General features: G+C 37.9%; 1 protein-coding gene across 4 annotated transcripts in view; it reads right to left on the bottom strand.

Annotated features, from left to right (window-relative positions):
• STK24 (serine/threonine kinase 24) overlaps positions 1 to 24,034 on the bottom strand; it is a 63,311-nt gene that overhangs the window by 38,658 nt on the left and 619 nt on the right. For 3 of the 4 annotated variants that reach the window (XM_076361882.1, XM_076361855.1, XM_076361891.1), the window contains exon 2: positions 10,418 to 10,648. Coding sequence is in view for 1 of the 4 variants with exons in the window: in XM_076361855.1 (XP_076217970.1) it covers positions 10,418 to 10,648 (231 nt within the window). In the remaining 3 variants the exon portion in view is untranslated. Of the gene's footprint in view, positions 1 to 10,417; positions 10,649 to 23,615; positions 23,660 to 24,034 lie in introns of those variants that run through there. The other variant, XM_076361873.1, reaches the window with a different exon arrangement.

The raw sequence follows: 24,034 nt of genomic DNA, 5'->3' as shown, positions 1-24,034 counted from the left end.
GAGTGACTTACATGGTTCTATGACAATCCCAACAGTTTGTCTATTCACCTCTTACGGATAGTCACAGAGAAGGCAAGAAACACAAAAATGCAACCCATAATCAAAGCTCCATATGGAACTGAATTTTACTGAGAGATACATCAAATGGTTATTAATAAACTGTACAAAGTCCCAAAATGGAAAATTGGAAGCAAAAGTAAATCAGTATTAGTTTACAGAATTCATTCATCCAGATAAATTGCATTACAACAAAAGCAGAACTAACAAATGAACCTTGCACCTGATGAATACTGAGATCAGTAATTTATTTTTTTTCCCAACAAAATGTCACCCTACTTGCACCTATGTATCTTTATCTGAAAACCTATTTCACTGGAGCAGTTCACATCAATAACACTCAGGGGTTTATGAATTACTCCCCTCTCTAGACCAGAAACAAACTTCCAACAGAAAATATGAGGCACAAGAACCCCTTCACCTCCACTGTCCAAAAAACAACTGCTGTAATGCTTACATCTGTTCCTGTTTACCCATTACATCAAATTAAATTCAAAATGAAAGGTACAACTCAAATTTACTTCTTTGCACAAATATCAATCCACTCATCTGTTTAATCCTTTTTTTCCTGCTTTGCAGCCTGTAAATCTTCACTCTTCTTTTCCCTTCACCTTTTGCATTCACATTGCTATTAAATTCCACTGCTTCCTTTACAGAATATTCATAGGCCAATCCTTCTTTAAAACTCTTACTACTAATGAAGTTGTATGTATCAGCCCTAGAATCGCCCAGGATCTTCAACTCAGACTTCTGCCAAGCTCCAATCCCTGCAAAACATATAATTTTTCTGCAAACCCCTTATTATTTTCCACTTTTTCTCTTTAGAACTCTTCCCCTGACCGCTAATTACTGCTAAAAACACCTTCTATTCACATCCATCATTCCCATTCTGCCGTCCTCCCTTATGTTTTTGTTTCCTTCTTACAAATTGCTGTTTCAAGGAACTGTTGAAGAAAGCAAAGAGGGAGAAAGCCTAAGCACCTCCAAATGATTATTTTTATCCCAACTGTTATGCAACAGCTTACAAATTTAGTAGTAGAATGAAAAAACTAGATGGTAAGAACCTTAAGAATTTGGTCGAAAACACTGGCTCCTGAATACAAGAACTGCGATGTTTTAGAACTAATACAGTCCATAAACATATTCACCATGGAACCTTCCTTTTGAAGTTCAATATTTTTGAGGTTAACCAACGTTTTCCAAATAACAATTTCTGAAAGTTCTACATTCAACCATTTTAATACGCTTATTAACATGCTCTGTAACAGGCCATAAGATAATATTTCCTTATATGTATAAAGAATGTGACTTCTCTGCTTTTATACAACTGTCTCCATACAGACCATACGAAGACCTAGAATAATTCATTTGACCCAAAGAACTGTATAAATGCCGAAGTATACTGAAGTAAAAGAAAGTTAACTGAGCAATACAAACTACTTAATGTTCACATTAAAGATATGACACAAACCTAGTAACTATGTAAGAGCACAAGATTACGACAGAGGTATGTAAAGAAAGAAGTTTTCAATCAAAATGGCAAGTGTTTTGGAGGTTCACGAGAACATCGGATCAATAGACTGGCAGCCACCTGATAGTGCCATTGGTCACATTCTAGCTGAAAAGCCTTGTGCCAGGAAGCCTATTTGGGCAACAAGATGGGGAACCAGCCCATGGAACTACTCCAGCTAAACCTGGGCACAAATACATAAACACACACATGCTTTTTTCAGCATTACTGTTGGCTGATCGAAGAAGTTTCATAAACAATAATTGGCAGTGTGCTCCCATAAAACTTTAGACCAATCTGAACCACCAGCATACAATCCTCCCCATCCTCAAAAAAAAAGACAAAAAGGCAATTAGTCCCCTGCCTACTCAGTGAGCTGCACCATTTCACTGAAAGTTTAAATAGCCCCTGCAGCTAGGGTGAGGAAGCGGCCAGTCGCAAGGCAGAGTTGGACTTCCCCTTTCAGCAGCAGTGGAAAAAAGCTTGCACCTAGATGCCGTACTGATACTCCCTTTTCAGATATCTCACAGGCCCGCAGCAACAAGTGTAGCAGGTAACACACCAGATACAGAAGGACAGTTGACATAAACAATATTACATACTGTTAGAAAGCAATGCTATGTCATCCTGATCTGTATGGCCAAACTAAATACAAGGCTTCATGCTACAGCTAACCTAGAAGCAAGCCGTTACCAAAAACCGTGGTCCTTCTCTCTCCCCCCACCTCCCGATTTTGGGGCCACCCAACTCCACCATTATTTTTTGGTTTTTGCACCAGACCTAGCAATTTTGAAGCCACAGGTCTGAACTGGCTAATCTGCAAGAGTTTGGGGTTTGCTCTTTTCAAGAGCCAGGTTATTTTTGGAAGGGGCAGGAGAAGGCGTTGGGGAAACTTGTTTCCCAGGTGAACCAAGTCATTATGCAGTCAACAGATCCAATACAAGAAAATGGCAGGAACATGAAAGCAGGATGGGGAACAAGATACTGCTGCTGCCTGTTTCAGCAGCAGCTACCTGTTAGATCTGCCTAAAGGCAGGTACCGAGATGTGAAATTATGCACAGAGTATTTCATACCATACAGAAGCCAGCAGTCAGAGCAGTAGAGGCAGTTTTTAAGGCCATCACAACAAGCACAACACAAACGTATTACTTCCAAGAAATGACATTGTACATTGAGCTTTCTAAATTTTGATTTAAAACAAGATCAGAATAACATGACATAGTTAAGTACTTAAATGTTGGGTAATACAAAATATAGTTATTATGAACTCTCAGTTTTCTTTGAGATATACCAGTGATGCTTCCTGACTTGATACACTTGTACAGTAGGAATTATTTAGCCATAAAAGACTAACAGTGCAGAACTGATTACACTGATGAACAGGAAAATTCTTGAAGTCACCATTGCTTACTAGGTAGATTTTTTCCACAGATTCAGAAAAATAGGACAATATGATGCAGATTCCAGAAAGTGATAATAATCCCTTGGACTGCTAAAGGAAAGTAGTGGAATAAGAAGTTTCTAAAGTCACAATTCAAAACAGTACCTTTGAATAAAGACAATGCAAACAAGGGACTCTTTTCTCATTAAGAGCACAGCAAATGACTACAGGGAAAGACAAAAGTAGTAAAGACTATGGGCAACAAAGGTTCAGAGTTGCAAGGTAACCATCTCTGAAGTAAGAACGGACCAAACTATTTTAAATATGAAAACAGGGCCTCACAGCAAAACCACCTGTGCTAGAGAGAGACAGAGTTCATGGGTTCTTTCACACCCTTTTGCCTTTGTCTTATTTATGGCCGTTAGGGGCTGTATCAATGGAAGCTTTCAACTGGTTCTTTAAATCAGTAGACCGACTAGATCTGAAAGCCTATCAGAACTATTACAGAAACTCTCTTGCTACCTCTTTCAGGGCCGCCCAGCCAGATGTCAGTTTCACATTTACTGTGGACACATGAAGGCAACACCTGTTCAACTCCTCTGGAGGCTAGTGCTGCCTGGTGAGAACAGAGGGGGTTACCAGGGGCTTCAGAAGAAAAGTAAACATCCCAGAACAGGGACTGCCTCACAGGAGGCTGTGCCTCATTTTGTTCCCAATGCTGTCGCAATAAGAGAGAATTTGCAGTCCCAGCCCCCCTCTCATTTCAGCTGCAGGAATTCCGACAGGGTAAGACAATTCCATCTGGCTTTGGTCAAGAGAACAGAGAAGGCACTCCATCGCCTCAACCCCTCACAAAATGCAATAATGACAACATAGCTGCAATTGTAGCAGGCAAAATGAGAGATACAGCTTTTTCTCATTTAAGGTGCTTAAGCCCCCACCCAAAATTCAGTGACTGTGGTTTGCAAAAGTCAAGTCTGAAAGGGCACTAGCTGCTGGACACACAACACAAATGATGGAACATCAAGAAACTACTGACACATTTCATTTCTCCCTGTGCTGAGGTAGCAGCCCCTGTTGCAGTGGATTCTACAGTCCTAACGTTAAGCAGGAAAATCTCTGCTCTGATCTCCCACCCTGACAATCACGATGTAACCTGCCACAGGCTGACTGCTATATCAAATGACAACAGAATGCACGAAGTTCATTAACTTCTGGCTGACCCACAGCATACATTTAAGGTCACATCAGTTCAGAGATGCTCATAAATGTTCAACCAGTTAAAGCTGTAAAGCAAAAGGACATTGACTTAAAACTTATTGAAGTCACATTCAAAGTTACATTACCAAGATTGCTGTGGCAAGAATATTCAACATATCCACATTAATGTCCTTGAGTTTCTTAAGGCATGCAAGCTTAGGCTTCTTTAAATTCAGCACATACTGACTTAAAAAAATAGCTGCAAGTGACATAAAATCCACCTCATCTAAACTTTTCCAATATTTAAGGTATCTTCCCTTTAAAAAAGTGTGTGTTATTACCAGACGAAATTTGCTTAGCTTGACCACTCAGCAATTACATCTTGTCATATTTTGGCATAACAGATTAGAAAGCACTGAACTATCAGCACTTAAACATGGAAAAGCTTTCATATATACACACAGAGTCACTTCCAAACCTTCTCTTGGACCAACAAAACCAAGCCTGAACTTCAGTCCTTCTCTGGAATACAGGCTTTCCAAACCTCAAACTGTTCCTGAAGCTCTTTACTGAATGCATTACAGTTTTCCAGCCACACTGTGAACTGGCCATATTATTCCAAGAATGGCCTCACTGATGCCAGCCATGTACACCAAAGTCCTAGCCAATACAAGATTTATTTTGGCTCAGCCACAGCATTACTTGCCAACCTCATGTTCATCTGATTATCTAAAATAAACCTTACATTACTTTCAGAATCATTGCTTTTCAAAAATAAATCTTTATTTCTAGACTTCATTTGCCTGACCTCGTCGTTCTACAGAGCTCAGTTAATCAAACTTCATAGAAGTGGCGTGGGTTTTTTCATGAGGGTATATTGTGTCATTCATAAAATTTAACCAGAAGCTATTTTCTGTTTTCTTGCAGTCTACATAAACACCAGCTTGACTTAGAGCAGTAGGTATATTATACCCTAGACATGAAATAAAAACCCATACAGGTATAAAGACTAGAATGAAAATTATCAGCAGCTATCCTTTATGAACCTTACCAGCATCAGCTCTCCTTATATACTTTTTTTTTTTTTAAAAGAATTCTTAAAATACTTTTACAGAATGGGAAGTTGTCTGGGGAAATAAACCAGAAGTCTGATTCTCATCGGGTCAAGAATTTTAAACAGTTCAAAAGAAGGTATCTCAAAAGCTACAAAGTGTGCTAGAAAAATATGTCTGAAGGATGAAGAAACATGAGCTTAGAGACAGTAATAATTTTTAAAAATACATACTACAGGACTAGCTCAATACCAGTTCAGTATCACCCATACCTAGTTATATCGGATGTTGAAACTACTTAGTGATCATTTGCTCTACCATTATATTCATACGTATAGAAGTCTAAGACAGGGAATTTAAAGACTTTTTAATGTATACATACATATTTAACATATTGATCTCAGCTTTTGTCCATATACAAATATTAACCTCAGCTTTGAGTGACATATATATGCAAAAAAGCCAAGAAACTTTATTCTTCAACCATTTCAAGACAAATTAATTTCCTTTATATATTTCTAAGTAATAATCCAAGATAAAAAAAAAATGAAAATGTTATGAAGTTATAATAAAGCAGTAAATAAAGTTATTAACAAAACTGAAGAAACATTATCAGAGAGGCGTCTGAATGTTGGAAATAAAACAGATTCCAAACAACTTGAAAACAACTTCAGAACGAAATCTAACTAAGCTCTTGAAAAAATGGTAAAGCAGAGTCAGATGCAAAAAGCAGAGCTGCCAAGCTCCTAGACAGAAAAACTTTTAGAATAAATAGCATAGCAATACTTCTAAAGAGTTACAGTATGGCAAAACTCAGAAGAGACAGCAAACAACTTTAGACAGTTTTATAAGAAAAATAAAAAAACCAAATCTAACAAGAAACACAAAGAATCCCTATTCCATTACAAAGGAGGCAGCGGATGCTGTTATCTAAAATCTAAAGAACTAAACAGACCCAGAGAAGTTTCATGAATGAATTTTATAAGGATCTAAAAAGAACTATAATTCTTCTATCCATGGAGCATTTAATCAGATCACAGATGGAACAGATGAACCTTTCATTTGGAAGACAGCAAGGATAGATATGGTTCCCAGAGCAGAGAGGGAACAGTCACTACCTATTTTGTTAAGCCTACTTCATCAAGGAACATTGATACAGGTTTTTAAACACACCATGGCAGATAAGGAACGGCAATCCTTCTAGACATATGCACCCATATAAACCACATCACTGTGATATGCTTTAAGAGCAACATTCTAGTTACTTACTATCTCCTACAGTAGACAAAAGCCCTTTGTCCCAATAGAATGGGAACATGAAGACATATTTAAAAATGTGGCTTTAAAAAGTATTTGCATTTCTGTTTTATATAAAGACCTTAGGGTTTCTGACAAAAAGATGTTCCGCAAATTAATTTATATTCAGGATGACAACCTAAACTGGTACCCACTTCACTACTGCTTATTGCTCTATTTGAATGAACTCTGACCACAGCAATTATACACAAACCTCCAACAACAGATGTAAAGAACAAAGTCTAGAGGGAACAGAAGACTTGCTCTATGCAAGCAATAAGCTGCTTTTTATTTAAGACTCACTGTGTTAAAGCAGTAGTACCTCACATGAACAGATATGGCTGAGTCTCTGGACATGAAAAAAAAAAAATTGCCATAAAGCAAACATTTCTGAAAAGATGAAGTTGGGATATAAAAAAAATTTTAGACTAAGAAAATTTAACAAGGCATTTGAGTATATCACCCTACTCTAAAAAGTAACTAAAAATTAGTATTTTTTTTAAATGTAAATTTCCAGGACAAAGTAACTGCCATTAACTCATTAAATGATAATACTAATTTCAAGTTGTACTTTCATGTGTATCATGCAGTAGACACCAAGAGCTTGACAAGCTATTCTCACAAACATCACCTGAAAACAGTAAGAGGCCTCAGGCAAGTACAGCAGTATTATATAAGCCTTCTAAAATTTGAAGCAACAAGTCCCTTACAGACCTGTTATACACCTATAACAGGTGTATAATCATGTAGCTTAACTGAAGCACATCTGGAATAACAGTGAATGAAGAAAAAAACAAAGATTTCTCAAAGACATGATTCAGATGTTTTAAAAAAAAAAAAAAAACACACCAACAAACACAACCCCAAAACATTCTGTCTACCTAGGAAATCTTCAAAAATATAAAAGTCTTCATGGCAATGCCCATCAACCACCTTTGCTGAAAATACAGAATGCCTCTTAAAATCTGTCAAATATTTTAAAGGATGTCAGAGCAGGTATTCTGCAATTACATGAACTTGTTCTAGAAAGGGATGTGAAATATTAATCATCAGGTCTGCAGTGTCCCAAATGGGACAGAAATTTTTCTTTTCCAGTATCTTGAAACTTGTTATAAAAAAATAAATACCGAAAAGTTCTCATAAAAGATACTTACTCCTACTTAACAACTGACATGGGAGTACTTAGGAAAAAAGTTATTACATAATAAGACACCTCTTCAGCTCACAAAAGGATACGCAAGAAACCTAGGGAAACAAAGGCTGATATAGAGTTAGAAGGAAAAAAATAAGACAGATTGATATTGTTATTGGAATTGCTATTTGTCTGCCAAAATTAAATTTATAGAAAATCAATTTAAGAGTTCTCTATAAACGGTACCTCTTTCTACCCAAGATCCAACAGACACATGGTCAGCACACATCATGCTGCACAGGCTTTAAAAAATAATAATTGCTGCAGCGGCTGGCAGTATAACCTAAGATCCTACACATTTTCCCTGTTGCTTACTTCAAAGAAGTTCATTGTGTAAGAAAACATTAATATCTTTCTTGTAATTACAGCTAAACTGTCCAATCATGGAAGAAATAATGTCTCCTAATAACGTGTTCTTGGTGATGGATTATGACATTGTCAGAAATACAGTTAAAAGACGGTCAGGGCCTTAGAACTACATATGGCAGTCCTGGCTTGCAAATACAACAAAGATCTACAGCCAATAAGCCTAGATTCTTAGCCAGGAATATTAACCAATTCATTTAAACATTAATATGGTCCTTTTTAAGTGCGTGTGTGTGTGTATATGATGACACATTATTACTATCCAATAACAAGACCTAACCCTTACTTTAGAAAGCTAATAGAACTGCAAAATGTTTCCTTTGCAAAGATTCTGTCACTTCAGCATCACCTAATAACCACCACATATTAATTTTTAACAGCATAAAGAAATGAATTTTTTGTCTTGAAGACCAAAAGTTCTGTAGTACCAAGTGTCTTGCAAAACAACATACATTCACAAAGAACTGAAGTAATGGATAAACATGAATAGCTGTACATGCTACTAACTATAGAAAGAGCTGTACTTTCCTCCAAATGTAACCGGAGTCATACATAGCCACTGTTAGTGTAGTATCTTAGAAAATTGACACAAGTTGGTAAATTCACAGGTTACTCCACTCAACAGAAGTGATGAGGAAGGTACAAGTATTTTCAGAAGGTACTCCTCACAACAATAGGCACAAATATCACTAATGACACATCCAGCCAAACCCATTCAGGCTACTGAGCCCTACAGTCTCCTCTCTCCTTCAATTAGGAAAAGCAACAGTTGCCATGCTATCTTCACAAAATGTTGACATTCACTCAGTTCAGATTTGGACACTGGATTCTCTTTTTCAGCCACATTGCTATTATACATTTTAAAAAAGTGGCATTCCAATCAAACTTCTAACTATTTTTCTTGTATTCTATTTCACTTATCCTGTACGATCTTACTGTTCCTCCTCTAAAATGAAAAGATTTGAAGGAGTGAGACAGTCCAGGGGAGAAATACCACTTTTGCCTTTTTCCCACACTTCACCTAAATACCAAACCTAGACTGAGAAATTTCAAAGTAGTAATAAAAGCCATGATGAAAAACTCATCCAATTTACTGTGCTCAATTATGTGCCTCCTGATACTTCTGAGGCCTAAACTATACGTAACTTCTAAGTCCAGTACTGGTGACAGGTTATCAGGTCTGAAACCATTCACAAAGCATCACCATTCAGTGATAAGATGTCCAAGCAAACTGGTTCAGAGCACAAGGAAGAAAGGAAAAACTGTCTGTCCCTTCAGTAATGCATCTCCTGGATTCAGAAAAAGTCCTTTGTTCCTTGGAAACTAACTGGCAATCTCAGAAAACCAGAGATAAAACAGGGTCCCCCTTTCAGAACTTTCATGTCTTTGCTGATAAGAAGAATGCTTCCACAAAAGCAAAAGCAGACTGAAAATTAATTTTGAAGTATTTTCTGCCTATTTGTAACTTCAAACCCTGTCAAGAGAACAATCTCTTACCTAGATTGCCATCTCACTGTCATAAAAGAAAGAGCTATCCAGTTAGGGACAAAGTCTGACCAAAGAAATAAAGTAGTACCAAAAGCTTCCAGATATTTTCACTACCTTCTAGAGGTAATAAATCACTATATCCATCCAATTTAAAAAAAAAAAAAAAAACCAAAAAAACAAACAAAAAAAAACCCCACAACAAACAACCACCACCACATACCTCTATCTGGCACACTTAAAACTGACCCCTGAAATTAATTAATATGGCAGGGGGAGGGAAGGGAAACAGATCCAGAAGGCAGTTAATGGAAACCCCTTCCATTAGCTTCACTTACAGCTAATGTGCTGGTTGCTAATGTGCAAATAAATTAACTTTTAGATTTTAATTTTTAAATCACTCAGATCAAGGTTAGGTTCAGTCTCCTTTGAAAAGCAACCTAAGCTTTGCCACTAATCAAACCTTGACAAAAACTTTAAAGCTTCAAAAAACAGCTGATACTACATTGTTTTTAATGTTTTGACAATTCAAATACAGACTTAGGTTATATTTCCTGAATTTAAACAACAGTTAGAGTTACATTCTCCTAATATTAAGACAATCTAAAGGTATTACTTAGAGCTTAACAAATTGATGTTAAATTAATTTTTTTGTACAGAAATAGCAAAAGACACGTGCATTTTTTTTTCTATTAAGTTCAGCCACATACTTCACAAATACAGTAATTCATTCTTTCTTTAGAACTGAAAGGACAAAAATGTATTTTTCTTCAACTGACGTCTGACTGAAACCTTGCCAACGAAAACAGGCACAATTGGATAACTTGGAAAAGAATTACTTATAAAATCAAATCGCCATCATCTGTGAGCATCTTACCTTTAAATAGGATCCATAATATTTAGTTACATATGGACTGTCACACTGACTCAGCACTGTGATTTCTTGTTGGATGTCTTCTATTTCATCTTCTGCTTCTTCTAGGTCAATAATTTTTATAGCAACCACTTTCTGAGTCCGATTGTCAATTCCTTTAAAAACTTCACCAAAAGAGCCCTTACCAATTTTCTCCAGTTTTGTAAACAGTTCTTCTGGATCTGCCTTCAGAGTCTGTTAAAAATAAGAGAAAAGTTACTCAGTATTTGTTACATTAAAATGAAACATGATTATTTTTAAAGGCAACGAACACTTCAAATTCTACACATTCCTATTTATCCAGCTATTCTTTTTCTGTCTCCATAATTAACGTGTTCTTCCTACATCCCCTATATGCGCACACTGCAACATTTATGCTTCCTGGTATATAAAGTACAAATTTAATACCGTCCCTGTGACAGAGTTTTATCCTATCTTGCATCAGAAAGTGCTGCTACCTCAATTTCTTTTTCTTTGCCAATAAACTGCACTCAGGCACTGAGAATGAAAGAGCCTTACAAAGATTTGGATTCTATTAAAACCAAAATCAAATACCACTACCAATAAAAGCAAACCTTTTGTCTACCCTTTTCTCTTGAAATTGGTTCCTTCCCAGAACCCAGGGTCCTGCTCTCTTGAATTTTTCACATATCTCGTCCTCTTAAGGATTTTGTTCCCACTCTTCAGCGCACAGACTACTATTTCCATTTGATGTAGCAAGCAATCCTCTTCAATTTTCTCCTACTAAGGATCAACTGCATGAACTGCCATGCTTCCTCCTTATCCCTGACCCCAAGGTTTTCTAGAGCAGGATTTCTTTTTCTTCTTCTCTCAGTTGGGTAAACTCATTCACTCCTAAAAAACATCCTGTTCCCAGCTATCTTGATTTGAACAGTCACGTGAAAACTACGAGCGCTCACCTAAACATGCAAATGTAAGACCTAGGCGGACCGCTCTGCCATATTTGTTTTTTCTCCACTGTCAAGCATTCAGCTAGCTACTGCTGCTCTTAGACTTCTCACTTTCAGTGCACGGATGGTAAGTTCCACTGTGTACCTTCTTAATCTAACAGCAAGGAGCCTTTACAGCTAACAAAAATATATATAAGTTGCAGTTAAACTGGAAAAGTCATAGATAGAGGGAAGAGTCATGACATGAAGAAAAATCGGATAGGATTACTTAGAATCTTTCCCTTAAGAAATAGAACAAACACTTCAAAAGACTTGTTATTGTTCTTAAAAGGATGAGGTTCATGCTAACTAAGTGAAAATACATTGTTGGTATAGAAAAAGGCTCATACGAGAAAAAATCAGTAATGCCTAAATAAGCATAAAACCACACAGTTTATACTTAGCCAAACTTTGTAGAAGCATAAAGAGGGGAATGAAAATTTCTAAGTTACCACTGACAAGCACTGAGCCAACATTTTCTCTTTAACAATTAAGTTTAGCTTATACAGCATCTCCCACCTGTACTTCTGTCTATTTCTGCTCTCACATCTCAAAGGTTATGTAATTAACTCATGCAGCCCTGAGAGGAAGATAGTCTAGAAGGTATTTTAGTTTGTCTGGAGGTATCTGAATTTCACAGCTGAATTAGGTGTTTTGAGGACCAGGTAGCTGTGACTGACTGAGCCCAGAGATAAACCCATTCAATTCTTTGGGCAGTGTGTTTGTGGAGCATTCTGGATTCTATCATCATGTGGCGCAAATTGTGAGCACACCACTACTTCTAATGCTTTAAAGTAAGCTACGAGACATCACAGTTTTCAGATAACCATCCCAGGAATAGATCACTGGCGAGATTGGTCTGAAGAAAAAACACTCTTCTAAGTATACTGCAAGACTTCACCAGCCCCAAGAAGTTCCCCCTCATTGACATCTTACTAATCCATCTTTCTATCCAAAGTCAGTTTCAGGAAACAAACAGAAGGACATGGGATTCTATCACCCTTTTGCCATTAAAAGGAACAGAGCAAGAGATCCAAGTCCCTTCCACCAAAAGAAGCTTGTTCCTCCTTTAATTTCAGTGTAATAAGAATTACATACTATTACACACTATTAAATACTACATACAGAATATGCTAATATATCTCCCACTTGGAAATCAGACCAGGGCACTTCAAGTTTTCCAGCAAGCGTGGTTATCCTTTAGCTACACAGTAGCCCTTACCAATGCTTCCAGGCACATCATTTATAAGAGATCACAAAACTAGGCACCAAATCACGTTGTAGTGGTTCTCCTCATGCCCCACAGAATGCTCTTTTGTCAATATTCAAAACAGCCTTCTCTGAGAATTCTTCATGAATAAAAATAACCTTAACACTTGCATCAGATATTTTCCCTTGTGGAAGACAATTATCAGTCTATGCTTTCACACATACTGTGTTAGAATTTGAGATGACATGCTGTAGAGAGCTGTGCACGCCTAATCCATCCACACAAGCCTTCTAGTTCCATTCACTAGCCACAGGAATCTAAGCATTACATCATTACAAAGGCATTTGGGTAAGTCACAAAGCAATCCCGGTCACAGCTGCCTAAAAAATTCCGTGTTTCACCTCCAGAGACTACAAAGCCAGCACTACTCAAAGTCACAGTGTACTGCAGTTGTTCATATGGAGAAGAATTCCAAGAGTACAAGGGCTACCTGCCAGCAGCTATTTGAGAGCTGTTGGCTGTATGTATTCTGCCCCCATTGTCCCTTTTCCCCCCAGCCCCTCAAACACCTATTACTATCGTCTATTAAAGCCCATTACTTCATGACACCACAATCTCCAGAGACTTGCAGAACTCTCACAGCTTCATTTTCACCGTGTCAAGCACTTGGGATACTGGTACTAGGCTGACAGTTTTATAAGCAACTGCAGTAGAACATTTTCCCAGTCATTTTGTGTTAATAATTACAGAAAAGCAGGAAGATAACTGTGCCTGGAAGTCCTGAGAAGCAGGGAAGAATTGTTCCTGTTTGATTTTTTTTACAATCAAAATTTTGTAGCCATTTTGAAAAATTATTTGTTCAATAATAGCTGGTATTAATATAATTAAATTTATTAATAATAATAGTTCTTTTTCCACATTCCTTGTGAAATTACTAGTTATAAAAAAAAAAAAACTTTTCCTTCCCAAATCAGAACTTCTGCAAATTCATTTCTTAGTTTTTAAATTTTAAAGTTGCCATTTTTGAACTTTGTTCTGAGCAACAGGAGGAGGTGGTAGTAGTAGTTTTAAAAAAAAAAAGCTCTCCTGCTCTGTGAGAAGGTCTGAATTTTCTTCTCAGGAGACCAGGTGTTTGAAGTGAGAGCCTTAAACTACTCGCAACCTGTGTTTTTGGAAAACTACCCGTTGTCCCTCTTTAATGACCTGCTCTGTTTCAAAAAGGGACATACCAGGCCTCCAGATACATAATGAACTACTTGAATTGCAATTAAATGAGTCGCCAATTTCCATTCGTTTTTCCAAGATCACAGCTGGAAAGGATTCTCACCCAATTGTTTTTGTTTGATTGTTTTTGTAAATACTTCCAACAGCACCCAAATAATCAAATAGCTTTATAAATATTCTCTCTATATGACTGAATATAGAAAACGTCTTCCATAGTCTGTCACTACAATTTTGCCGATTCTACTCTTTGCAAGTTTTTGCTCAGCATATAGCATTTTCCTATTAATATTAAAATAAAAGGAACTGATGAAAGAGCTTTCACGTAACTAAGCACACCAAATATTGCTAGAAACCACCGAACAGAACAGCAACATCTGCTGCAAAAGGATAAAGCTAATCACCTTGTTTGATAAAGAGCTAGATCTCTACCACTAAAACGCTTCCTTCAAAGTGTGTCACAGAACACGTGTTGTAGCAAATCAGAAACAAATTCTAGAACATTTAGATCTAAAGATTACAGAATTTCTAATTTACATAACCACTTGAATTAGTTCGGGTTTTGTTTTGACTAGTTTCTCACACTTCTGAACACCAATCGCATCCATCCTGTCCCAGTCTTCGGCTTGTCAGCCATGCAGAACAAAGTCCTTTACTTTTCACCATAAGCAGAGCCACCATTCGCCCAATAATTTGAGTAACCTCTCTGTACTTGTTCCACATGGGATTCATTACTTTTGACCTTAATCAGCCAGAAAAAACAAACTGCACTTAAAATGAACTCATCTCAGTACCTAACATCACTGTTGCCCACTTCTATGGAATAAAGATAGTTTGATACATTCTCAGAGCCTATTTGTTCAATTTGGCCTCATGGCTCAAACTCAGCTGTGACCAGCTAAACCCACTCACCTCTTCCTAATCCTCTGCATTTCCAACGAATGAGCTCCCAGCCTATTGCAAAGGTTCTCTGTAATAATTCACACTTATGACACCTTGCACTTCATGCTATTTCAGTAATTCAAATCCTCAAGGTCATGTAGTTCTTCAGTAATGGCCTCTCAAGTACAACAGGTGCCTTTAAATTTTGTACCATCAGCAAATTTTATCAGCATGCATTGACTTTTTATGCTAAGGTGACTTTTCAGTAACCAACTGTCAGGAACAATCCTGGAGAAACCAGCAGTATCATCCACTCTGACGTCACCTCTCCAGTACTCTCCTCATAGCCAGGACTATACACGCCTGAAAATGTATTTATTTTTATAAATCTCTAATTCTCATCTGCACTAACTGCCCCTATAGCTCAACAAAAAATGGTACTGAAATTCAAACTACTTAGATCAAACTTTATCCATAATCATTCTGACCCAAGATATAGCTTTAACCGAGTCTTTTTCTGCATCTCATTCCAGTTCTTATTTATAACCTCCTTTTATGAAGGGTTATTTATCCAGTTATTGTAGAAAAGGGTTAAAAAACTATTTTTCTCTTTAACTTACAAGAATTACAAGCCATCTCTGTATTCAAGTTCTCAAGTTTATTTGGGCAACTGATTTTACTTGCAGATCTCAGATTTCTCTATGCCTGCTCTTTTGAAATACACAATCACCTTTCAACACCTCCTTTTGTACAGTTTTCATTTCACTAAATCAATTTCTAATTAGTCAGTCCAGTGCTCGTTCCCTATCAAGGCTGAGCCCAAAATACCATCATCTGAAGAGGTTCAAGGATTTCTGGTGAAAATAAAATACCACATAGTGAACTGGCTTGTTGGTGATTACTGCTGTCTGCTACCATACTTGGAGATAAAAATAATGTGTTTTGAACCTTGTTCACGTGCATGCAGATAAACCTGGATACACACTGTAATAGGATGTCGCAGACAGTGAGCCCTACAAAATCATTAAGGAATGGAGAACTAATGGGAAAAAAAAAAAAAAATCCATCAAGATAATCACTTCTGGCTCTGGAAATCCTTGAGTGGTAAAATAGAAGCTGTGGAAATATGCCATAGAACTATTACAAGTTACTGTATTCTCACACTTTTTCATAGACATCTTCCAATAACCACTGTCAAAGACAAAACACAACTAGACAGGCCTATGATCTGACCCCATTCAGTTGATATGTTCTCAAATTATTTGCATACAAGCCAGAGCTTCAAAACACAAATTAAATTTTATAGCACAGTCAATGCATGTTATAGTACAAAATTAAGAACACCTGAAATCAGAGAGGAAGACTTTAAGGCCACTGCCATTTGAGGAATCGTCTTCATGGTTTCTTCCTCTGCCCCATAACTGCACATCACCACACTTTCACATTCTAAACAAGACACTGAGACTTCTTTCAACTGATAAAAACAAAAGATAAAAATAGAGGGAGAAAAGAGAGGCATGACATTGTTTCTGAGACCAGTACTACACGTTTGTTTGTTGTTAACATGCATGGTGATTATCTGGTTCTCCTTTCACATAAAAATGTCGACTTCCTACAGAAATTGGTTTCAGAAGATCATAACAGAAACACCAGCTACCTCATATGTATTCATCAGAAGCAATTGAGAAGTTTGGACATCTCAGGTTAGATGCGTAACCTACCACATTAAGGAACAAAACAACTTTTACCTTCTACAGGAAGGTGCATCAACTTCTTGCTCAAACTTTTGTACTACTTACACAAGTAAATGTTTACTACAGAAACAGGGTACACAAACCATTAGTTTTATGACAACATCAGGAAGAAGCTGCAAGTGGTCGTAGTGGGAGACTCCCTTCCTGCGAGGGATGGAGGTACCAATCTGCTGGCCTGAGGTGCTGTCTAGGACAGCTTGGTGCTTGCCGGGGACTCCAATCTAGGACACTTTGGAGAGACTGCTGAGGCTTGTTCAGCGCTTGGACTATTACCCCATGCTACTCTTCCACATCAGGCACCACTGAAATAGCCTGGACAGACTTGGAGCATACCAAGCATGACTATATGGCCCTGAGGGTGAGGGTCAAGAGCACAGGGGCCCAGGTGGTTTTCTCCTCAATCCTACTGGTGAAGGGCTTGAGGAAGAGTGGGCAGATCAGGGATCTGCTTGGAAGAATTCCAGGGTAAACAGTCCTAGAGACAAAAGTGATCAAGGAGAGCTGGTTGATTTTCAAGGATTACCTCCTCCAAGTTCAAGAATGATCCATCTGACATGCAGGAACACAAGAAAAGGTGGCAGGAAGCCTGCATGGGTGAACAAGGAACTCCTGACGAAACTCAAACATAAAGATGAAGCACACAAGAGGTAGAGGCAGGGTCAAGCGACCCAGGAGGAATACACAGACATTGTCCAAGGGTACAGGGATGAGGCTAGGAAATCAGCAGCACGAAGTCCAGCTAGAGGCCAGTCGCTACCCAGGGGTCGATACTGGGGCCAATACTGTTTAGCATCTTCACTCATAACCTGGACAATAGAGCAATACACACCCTCAACAATTTTGCTGATGACCTAGAACTGGCAGGAACAGTTGATACACTAGTTGTGTAACTGAAATAAAACAGAGGCAGTATGCGGAAAATAAATTGCTCAATGCTACTGCATTGTATCAAGCCCTGCCTGTATTTTCAAAGAGCAGCTAACTAACCCAAAAAGAGAAAATATGTTCAAGTATTTGGATTTATAGTCTGGGACGTCTATCTAAGCAAGGGGGGGGCGGGGGAAGGACATTTTTAAGCAGCCTTAAAATTTGAACCAAAGGGAGCTATCTCTCAGTTTCATCTATAAATAATAAAGTAAAATCAGCTGAACTAGGATAGCCACTTTATAATTATCATGAACAGCAACAACTGATTTTCATTTTCTTTTTAGAAGACTAACCAGCAAAACATTTAATGAAAGGTACAAAGACTAGAATGAAAGCATTCATCTGTACTAGCTAGGTGTAAAACTAAGATCCAGCTGTTTCACTGAGAATTTGTCAATGATCAAAAAGAACACGTGACTGTTCTTTTCTTCTTCAAACATACGGATTCCATATTTCTCATTTTCCATCTCCAAGACTATAATTATTCAATTCAGACACACACTACCATAAGGAAATTGCTTTTTTCTGAAAAACAAATGCCAACAGTTGGAAGAATTAGCAATACATTAACTATCATAAAAAGGAAAAACTACCATAAATTCTGCCATGAAACTTCAGTGGGTCATAAGGGGTGGGGGGAGAGGAAGCGAAGAATAAAGCTGTAGAACCTTGCCTCTCTCTAACACTTTAGATGTCACAAACAAGGTGAGGATAAAAACATATAGTATGCATCACAGTGGCCTTACTAATACTCACATTTGTCACACAGTTCAACTCCCTTGCTCCAATTTCTAACTAGATTGGAACAGGTTTTAAGCATGTTTCCAGGGGGAATAGAAAAGTTGCCTAAAGTCAGCCTATCATAAAAGTATTCCTCAGCCACTGTATAATCCTTTTTCCACTTACTTTCAAGGAAGACGCACTTATCTGAGATTCAGAATACAAAACATTCAGTTCTTTATCAATAACATGGATATCCAAAGCATGCTTCCAAATTCCCAGTGAATTAATACCATTTTCTGGGTGCAATGTCCCCTGCACAAATCACATTGTAATTTTATGGTATCTTTCATTCAGATTTTCATTCAGAAAGCTGCTTAGTGTACAATGTTAAGAGTTTAATACCAAAATTGATAGTTACCTAACCATAGCCTGCTTTTTACAAGCATTCAGAAAGAATAAATTCCAATTAAATATGCTGAATTTCTGAATAGTTTCTCAGGCTCTTTTTTTTTTTTTTAATATAACATCACTAAGAACTTTCATAACCTGTAACTGACTTCCTCCTTTCCATCCATTACACTTTTAAAATGTAAATCACTACAATTGAAAAATCTCTCCATGCCTTGAGCACACAATGAAAACAACAAACGAGTATCGTCAGTAGACAGCATAAAAGTGAAACCCAAAATGTATTTTAGACACCAAGAGAAAGACAGCTAAGGAAAAGAATCCCAAACAACAGTTTTAGAACAATGTCTCTCACTCGTTTCCACTTGCTAAAAAGATCAACCAAACACGGCAAAAATCACTCTTAATTAGCTAAGCTATTGGTAAAAAGAAAAAAAGAAAGTAGTGGCTCTTTGTGGAAATTGCCACTATTATGACAAATGGTGGAATAAATAATGCTAATAGAGGCATTTAGAAATTTACGTTGCATTAATACTACTTGAGGAAAAGAAGAAAAAGAATGAGGTTTAGGATTTACAGCAATCCCATAATTTGAGAGGAGACTCTTCTTGCACCCATGCTATCATCTGACAAGAAAATCCAAATGTATGCCTCTTAAGAAGCTGCCTAACAGTGCAACTAAAAATAGAATAGGGGAGTACAAGCATTCCCAAAATTTTCCTGTTTCAAGCCTCACTTTCTATAGCATTACACTGCAGAAGGTTCTTCATTTTCTATACTAATGTAGAATCAACACATGGAACAGTCTGATGCTTGTGCAACTTAAACATTTATTAGTCTCAGATCTGTTATTGTCCACTAAAAGGGAACAATTCCATGCATAGATACTTCCAATAAACAAAGTATCTATTGGCTTATGAAAGCAATTTCACTTAAAAAGACTGTCTATTCAATACACCTCTTCAAAAGTAAACTACATGTATCTGATTTTGGAACTATACACCCTGAACATATCCAGGAGTTTGGTTTCAGGTAATATACTAAAGCTTAAAACAAGCTTGGGAAAACAAACAAACAGATTTTACTGGTATCAACTAACTCGTAGATGTCATCACCACCTTATAGTGATCATGGCTCAAGACTCAATTAGGCATACAACCCAAACACATCAGCTTAAGCGAGTTAGCAATTTTGTCAAAATGAAGTTGCTACATTCACAGTCAAGCTTCTCTGTGCCAAAGAATGGAATACGGAAGCTGAAGACCACCAGAAAAACAACTTTTCCCTACAGGGAAAGGGAGATCATTTTAATGATGGGCTAGGAAACCCGAGATTAAAATTGTTCCAGGACTGTTCTCATGTAGTATACAGTCATTTTATTATCTTTATGTCTTCTTCTCATAAAACTAAATATTCTCTTACAGAATTTCTCCCTCTACATCTCAAATTTAGCACATTGAAGTGATGCTTCCTAATGTATCGTCTCCGTTATTAATTGTCTGGTGCATACATAGACATGGAAACCTACCCCAGATTAACAGATGTATATGGACAAACTCAAAGTCCTCAATCTAAACAGTTCGCAAGTAAAAGAGGTTTTGATTATATAGCTGCATCCACACAAATGATTACTTTTAGCCACACACAACACCACTTAATTAAAATAGTGCTCCACCAACGCAGGCAGGTGTATCATCACGAAAGCAATAGCCAGGTCAAATTATTATAGGATGCAGTATTTTATATTACATGCCTCGCTGGCTTTGTTCATCAGTGTTGGGTACACCACGCCCACCCCCCGCCCCTCAAGAAAGGGAGCATGAAAAGAATTTAAGCAAAATTTTTAAATGTAGCCAAGAGACATACTTGTGTTTCTGTGTTTCTTCCAGCTCAGAAACACAAAAGATGCCACTATGTAAAAGTTGACATCAAAGCCTCGTACACCACTCACAACACAAGCCCCAATATTAAAACGTATTCACTACATCAGTAGTCTTTTGTATCTCTGGGGAACACAGGTGACAATTGACTAAAAGGGCACCTTACTCAAACATGAAACTGGTACGTGAAACTTGCCATGACGTATGACTGGCCTGAGTGGTCTGTAAGGATACCTGTGCTGGTTTTGGCTGGGATAGCGTTAGTTTTCTTCATAGTAGCTAGTATGGGGCTGTGTTTTGGATTTGTGCTGGAAAGAGTGTTGATAACACAGGGATGTTTTCGTTATTGCTGAGCAGTGCTTCCACAGAGTCAAAAACTTTTCATTACCTTTACTATGGAAGCACCTAGAATTACAACTAGAAGTCATACCTAGATCCATTTTAAGTGTGGCACTGTACTGCCTGAACACAGCTAACCCCAAAAAGGCAAACCACCTGTGGGCTTTTCTCACTTCTCTGGGATCTGAAGCTGACGGAGCCATTTATCTTTCCTCAGAAGGAGTTTAAAGTATTCTTATGGTTATTACCATAATATAAGGCTCATTTTAAAGTAGGTTAATAAAATCTGTTCTACACAGTTATTTCACACAGTTAGAAGGACACAGAAAAGCTAGGATAAAAAACTGCTTTTCTGGTTCTCCAACTTCAGAAACAAAGAAAAATACAGGCAAACCAGATGCAGCTTAACCCCAAAACATTTTAAGTGGGGAAAGAGAGAAGAAAGACATTTAATCACTATTCATTTGAGCATTTTATTGTTAAAGATTACCTTAAAACTGGCTGCTGCCACATATACAGCTTGATGTACTGCAGTACTGTGTTCTGCAGCTTCATCCCTTAAGATTTTCTCTGCCAGCCTACATTTCCTGAGCTTTTTTGTCCAACACACTCCTAATACGCTTCAAAATACATTACGGTTCTGCAAGCACCCTTACCATAAATTTATAAACACAGTACTTTAGCTTCTTTATGGAAGCTATATTTTAAATAGTATAGAAGCTTACCACAGCCTTGAAGTGCAGGCCAGTCTGAAAATCAAGGTCATAATACACTTATTCCGAGCCAGCCTTGCAGAAATCTCATGCATTACAGACAAACAAGCATTTTCCCCAGGCCACTTCTATAAAGCATAAAGAAGGAAGACAACATACTCTCAGTTTAGTAATGATGCACCTTCACGCCACGCACTCAAACTTAAATCTACACAAAGCCCTTAAACCAAGGGCAGCATAAACTTTGAGTCCAAGCTTATTTGCATGCGTAGAAATTTAGGTCAAAACCCAACTCTGTTTTGATTCAGGTTACAACATGCCCACTTCGCAGCAGACAGTGAATCTCAGGTTTTGACAGCCTTCCAGCACCATCCTACATTTCCTCCACAGTTTTTCATTCCTTTGGCTCACTCTCTACCCACTCACTTTTTATGCATCACTCTTCAAACATCGATCAGATATGTTATTCAGAGAGAAATACATTAATCCCTCATTCCTCTGCTCTATTTACACACTACTCTGCTCATGCCAAACAGCATTAATAAAGCGTTGTCCCTGCATGTGATTTTTTGGTGGTCAAGAAGTTACTCTTGTTCACACTAGGATACTGACTGTTCTCTTGTATAAGTACAGCAAAGAACGTAGGAGAAAGCTGCATAACTTGTCACTGACATTGCTTACACCGTTTGTTGCAGAAGCTGGTAGGTGGGGAGGAGGGATCACGCTACAGAAAAAGAAAAGATAGTCCCGTGATTTAGGCAATTTAATTATAACCCAGAGAACTAAGCTCTATTCCTCTCTCTTCTACATAATAAAAAGTCCCAGACCATAACCTTTGTCTTATTTAAGCAGATGTCACACATCATACGTACCTTACTCTTTGAACATTTATCTACAAGTAAAACCAAAGAGAATCCTGTACTGAAAACAGACCACTATAAAACTGCTATATACTCTGACAGAATGGAAATGGATAACCATTTCTATATAGACATCTTGAACTGGGTGCAGAAAATTAGCAAGCAGTATTCAACATTGCTGACAGACCTTATGCCTCTACCTATCAGCAGGTCTTTACTTTGGTGTTTGTTTTTTTTTTTTACACTGTTAAAGTTCACACTTGAGAAACTCTCATAATACAATAAAAATTCATGGGAAAAATAACACTGTCCTGAATAAAATGAGATTTGAAGTAAATTCCCAGATTATGTGGACCAACAAAAACCCTGAATATCTACCCATTTAGTACAGCTAACAGTTTTACAAACTAAATAACAAATCAAGTCAATAAAAAATGCAGGTCCTCGGAGAGATCATGCAGTGAAACACATAAGCAGTACATGCATATTGCTGGAATAACCGTCATTCTCTCACTTCCGAGCAGATCTGACTTTTTTAATTCTAAAATATTGCAGATGCTGTTTCAAAGTACATACAAATAGTCATCTTGGTTCTAACATGTTTCAAAAGGATAGAAATGCAATGTTAATTTAACCCTACCCAAAGCAACAAACCCTTACTTCTCTGTCTCTGGCAATCAGCAAACTGCTCGTATTTGGAAGGTGAACTTGAACACCCAACAGCAGTACCTACAGAGCAATAAATTAATCAGTTCAGAGTGAGGGCCTACATACTCTATTTGGCATCCAGTACTATGCCTGAGCATATAATTCATGCTATGCCTAGGCATGTAACATTTTAAATCCAAATCCTCAGGTTCTGCAAAGACAAAAGATTCATGACTTAGAATCCTGACTCATGGAAAAATGAACCAGAGTAAATCAATACTTAAATCAAATGAAGCACAAAAAACTTTCAGTCCAGGAGATAAATTGAGAAAAACTCTACATGCCATTCATAAGTTTTTCTTCAGGAGGTTGGGGCTAATGAGGTCTAATAAGATGGGGGAAACATTAAAATAACAACACACACATACCAATGACCTTAATGTTTTTCTAGCAGTAGTTTGCATTTGGACTAAGAAAAACGGGGAGCGGGGGGAGGGGGGGAGCTAGCTCAGCCACCAGAAAACCACACCAGTTATTTTAAAAATTTAGTTACAACACAGAACCAACAAATTCCATTGTATAACAACAGCAGCTAACCAACTCTTAGAGCCAAACAGAGGAGCCAAACACGATCCCCGAACACCCACCTCAGACAGCACTCCCACTAGCCAGCACCACAGAGATGGGCACTGCAGCATGCGCTGAAGGTCAACATTTTCAGGCCCTGTTTTTACATATGCTTCCCCTAATCACATCAAAATAACGGGACCGAAAATCGCCCATCAAGACACGCTTCTCTTCATGAATTAAAACACCGAGGAGAACTACTGGGGGGGGGGCAAACCACGCATCCCTCCGCCCCGCACACTTCAGCAAAACAGAGGCTACTGAGGAAGGAGAGAGGGAGGGAGGGATTCACCAGGCGGAGGGACCTCGTTAGGCATTACGCGAAGTGCTGACAGCACGTTTCGTTTCCACGGGTTACGAGATCCCGCTCCTTCCCCCCCCAGCCCAGCCCCCGGGCCCAGTCAGAGCGAAGAGGCATTTTCTCCCCTCGCCCTGTCCC

Source organism: Aptenodytes patagonicus, chromosome 1 (assembly GCF_965638725.1).
Source record: "Aptenodytes patagonicus chromosome 1, bAptPat1.pri.cur, whole genome shotgun sequence".
Classification (NCBI taxonomy): Eukaryota; Metazoa; Chordata; class Aves; order Sphenisciformes; family Spheniscidae; genus Aptenodytes; species Aptenodytes patagonicus.
This window is presented reverse-complemented; position numbering and strand designations above follow the sequence as displayed.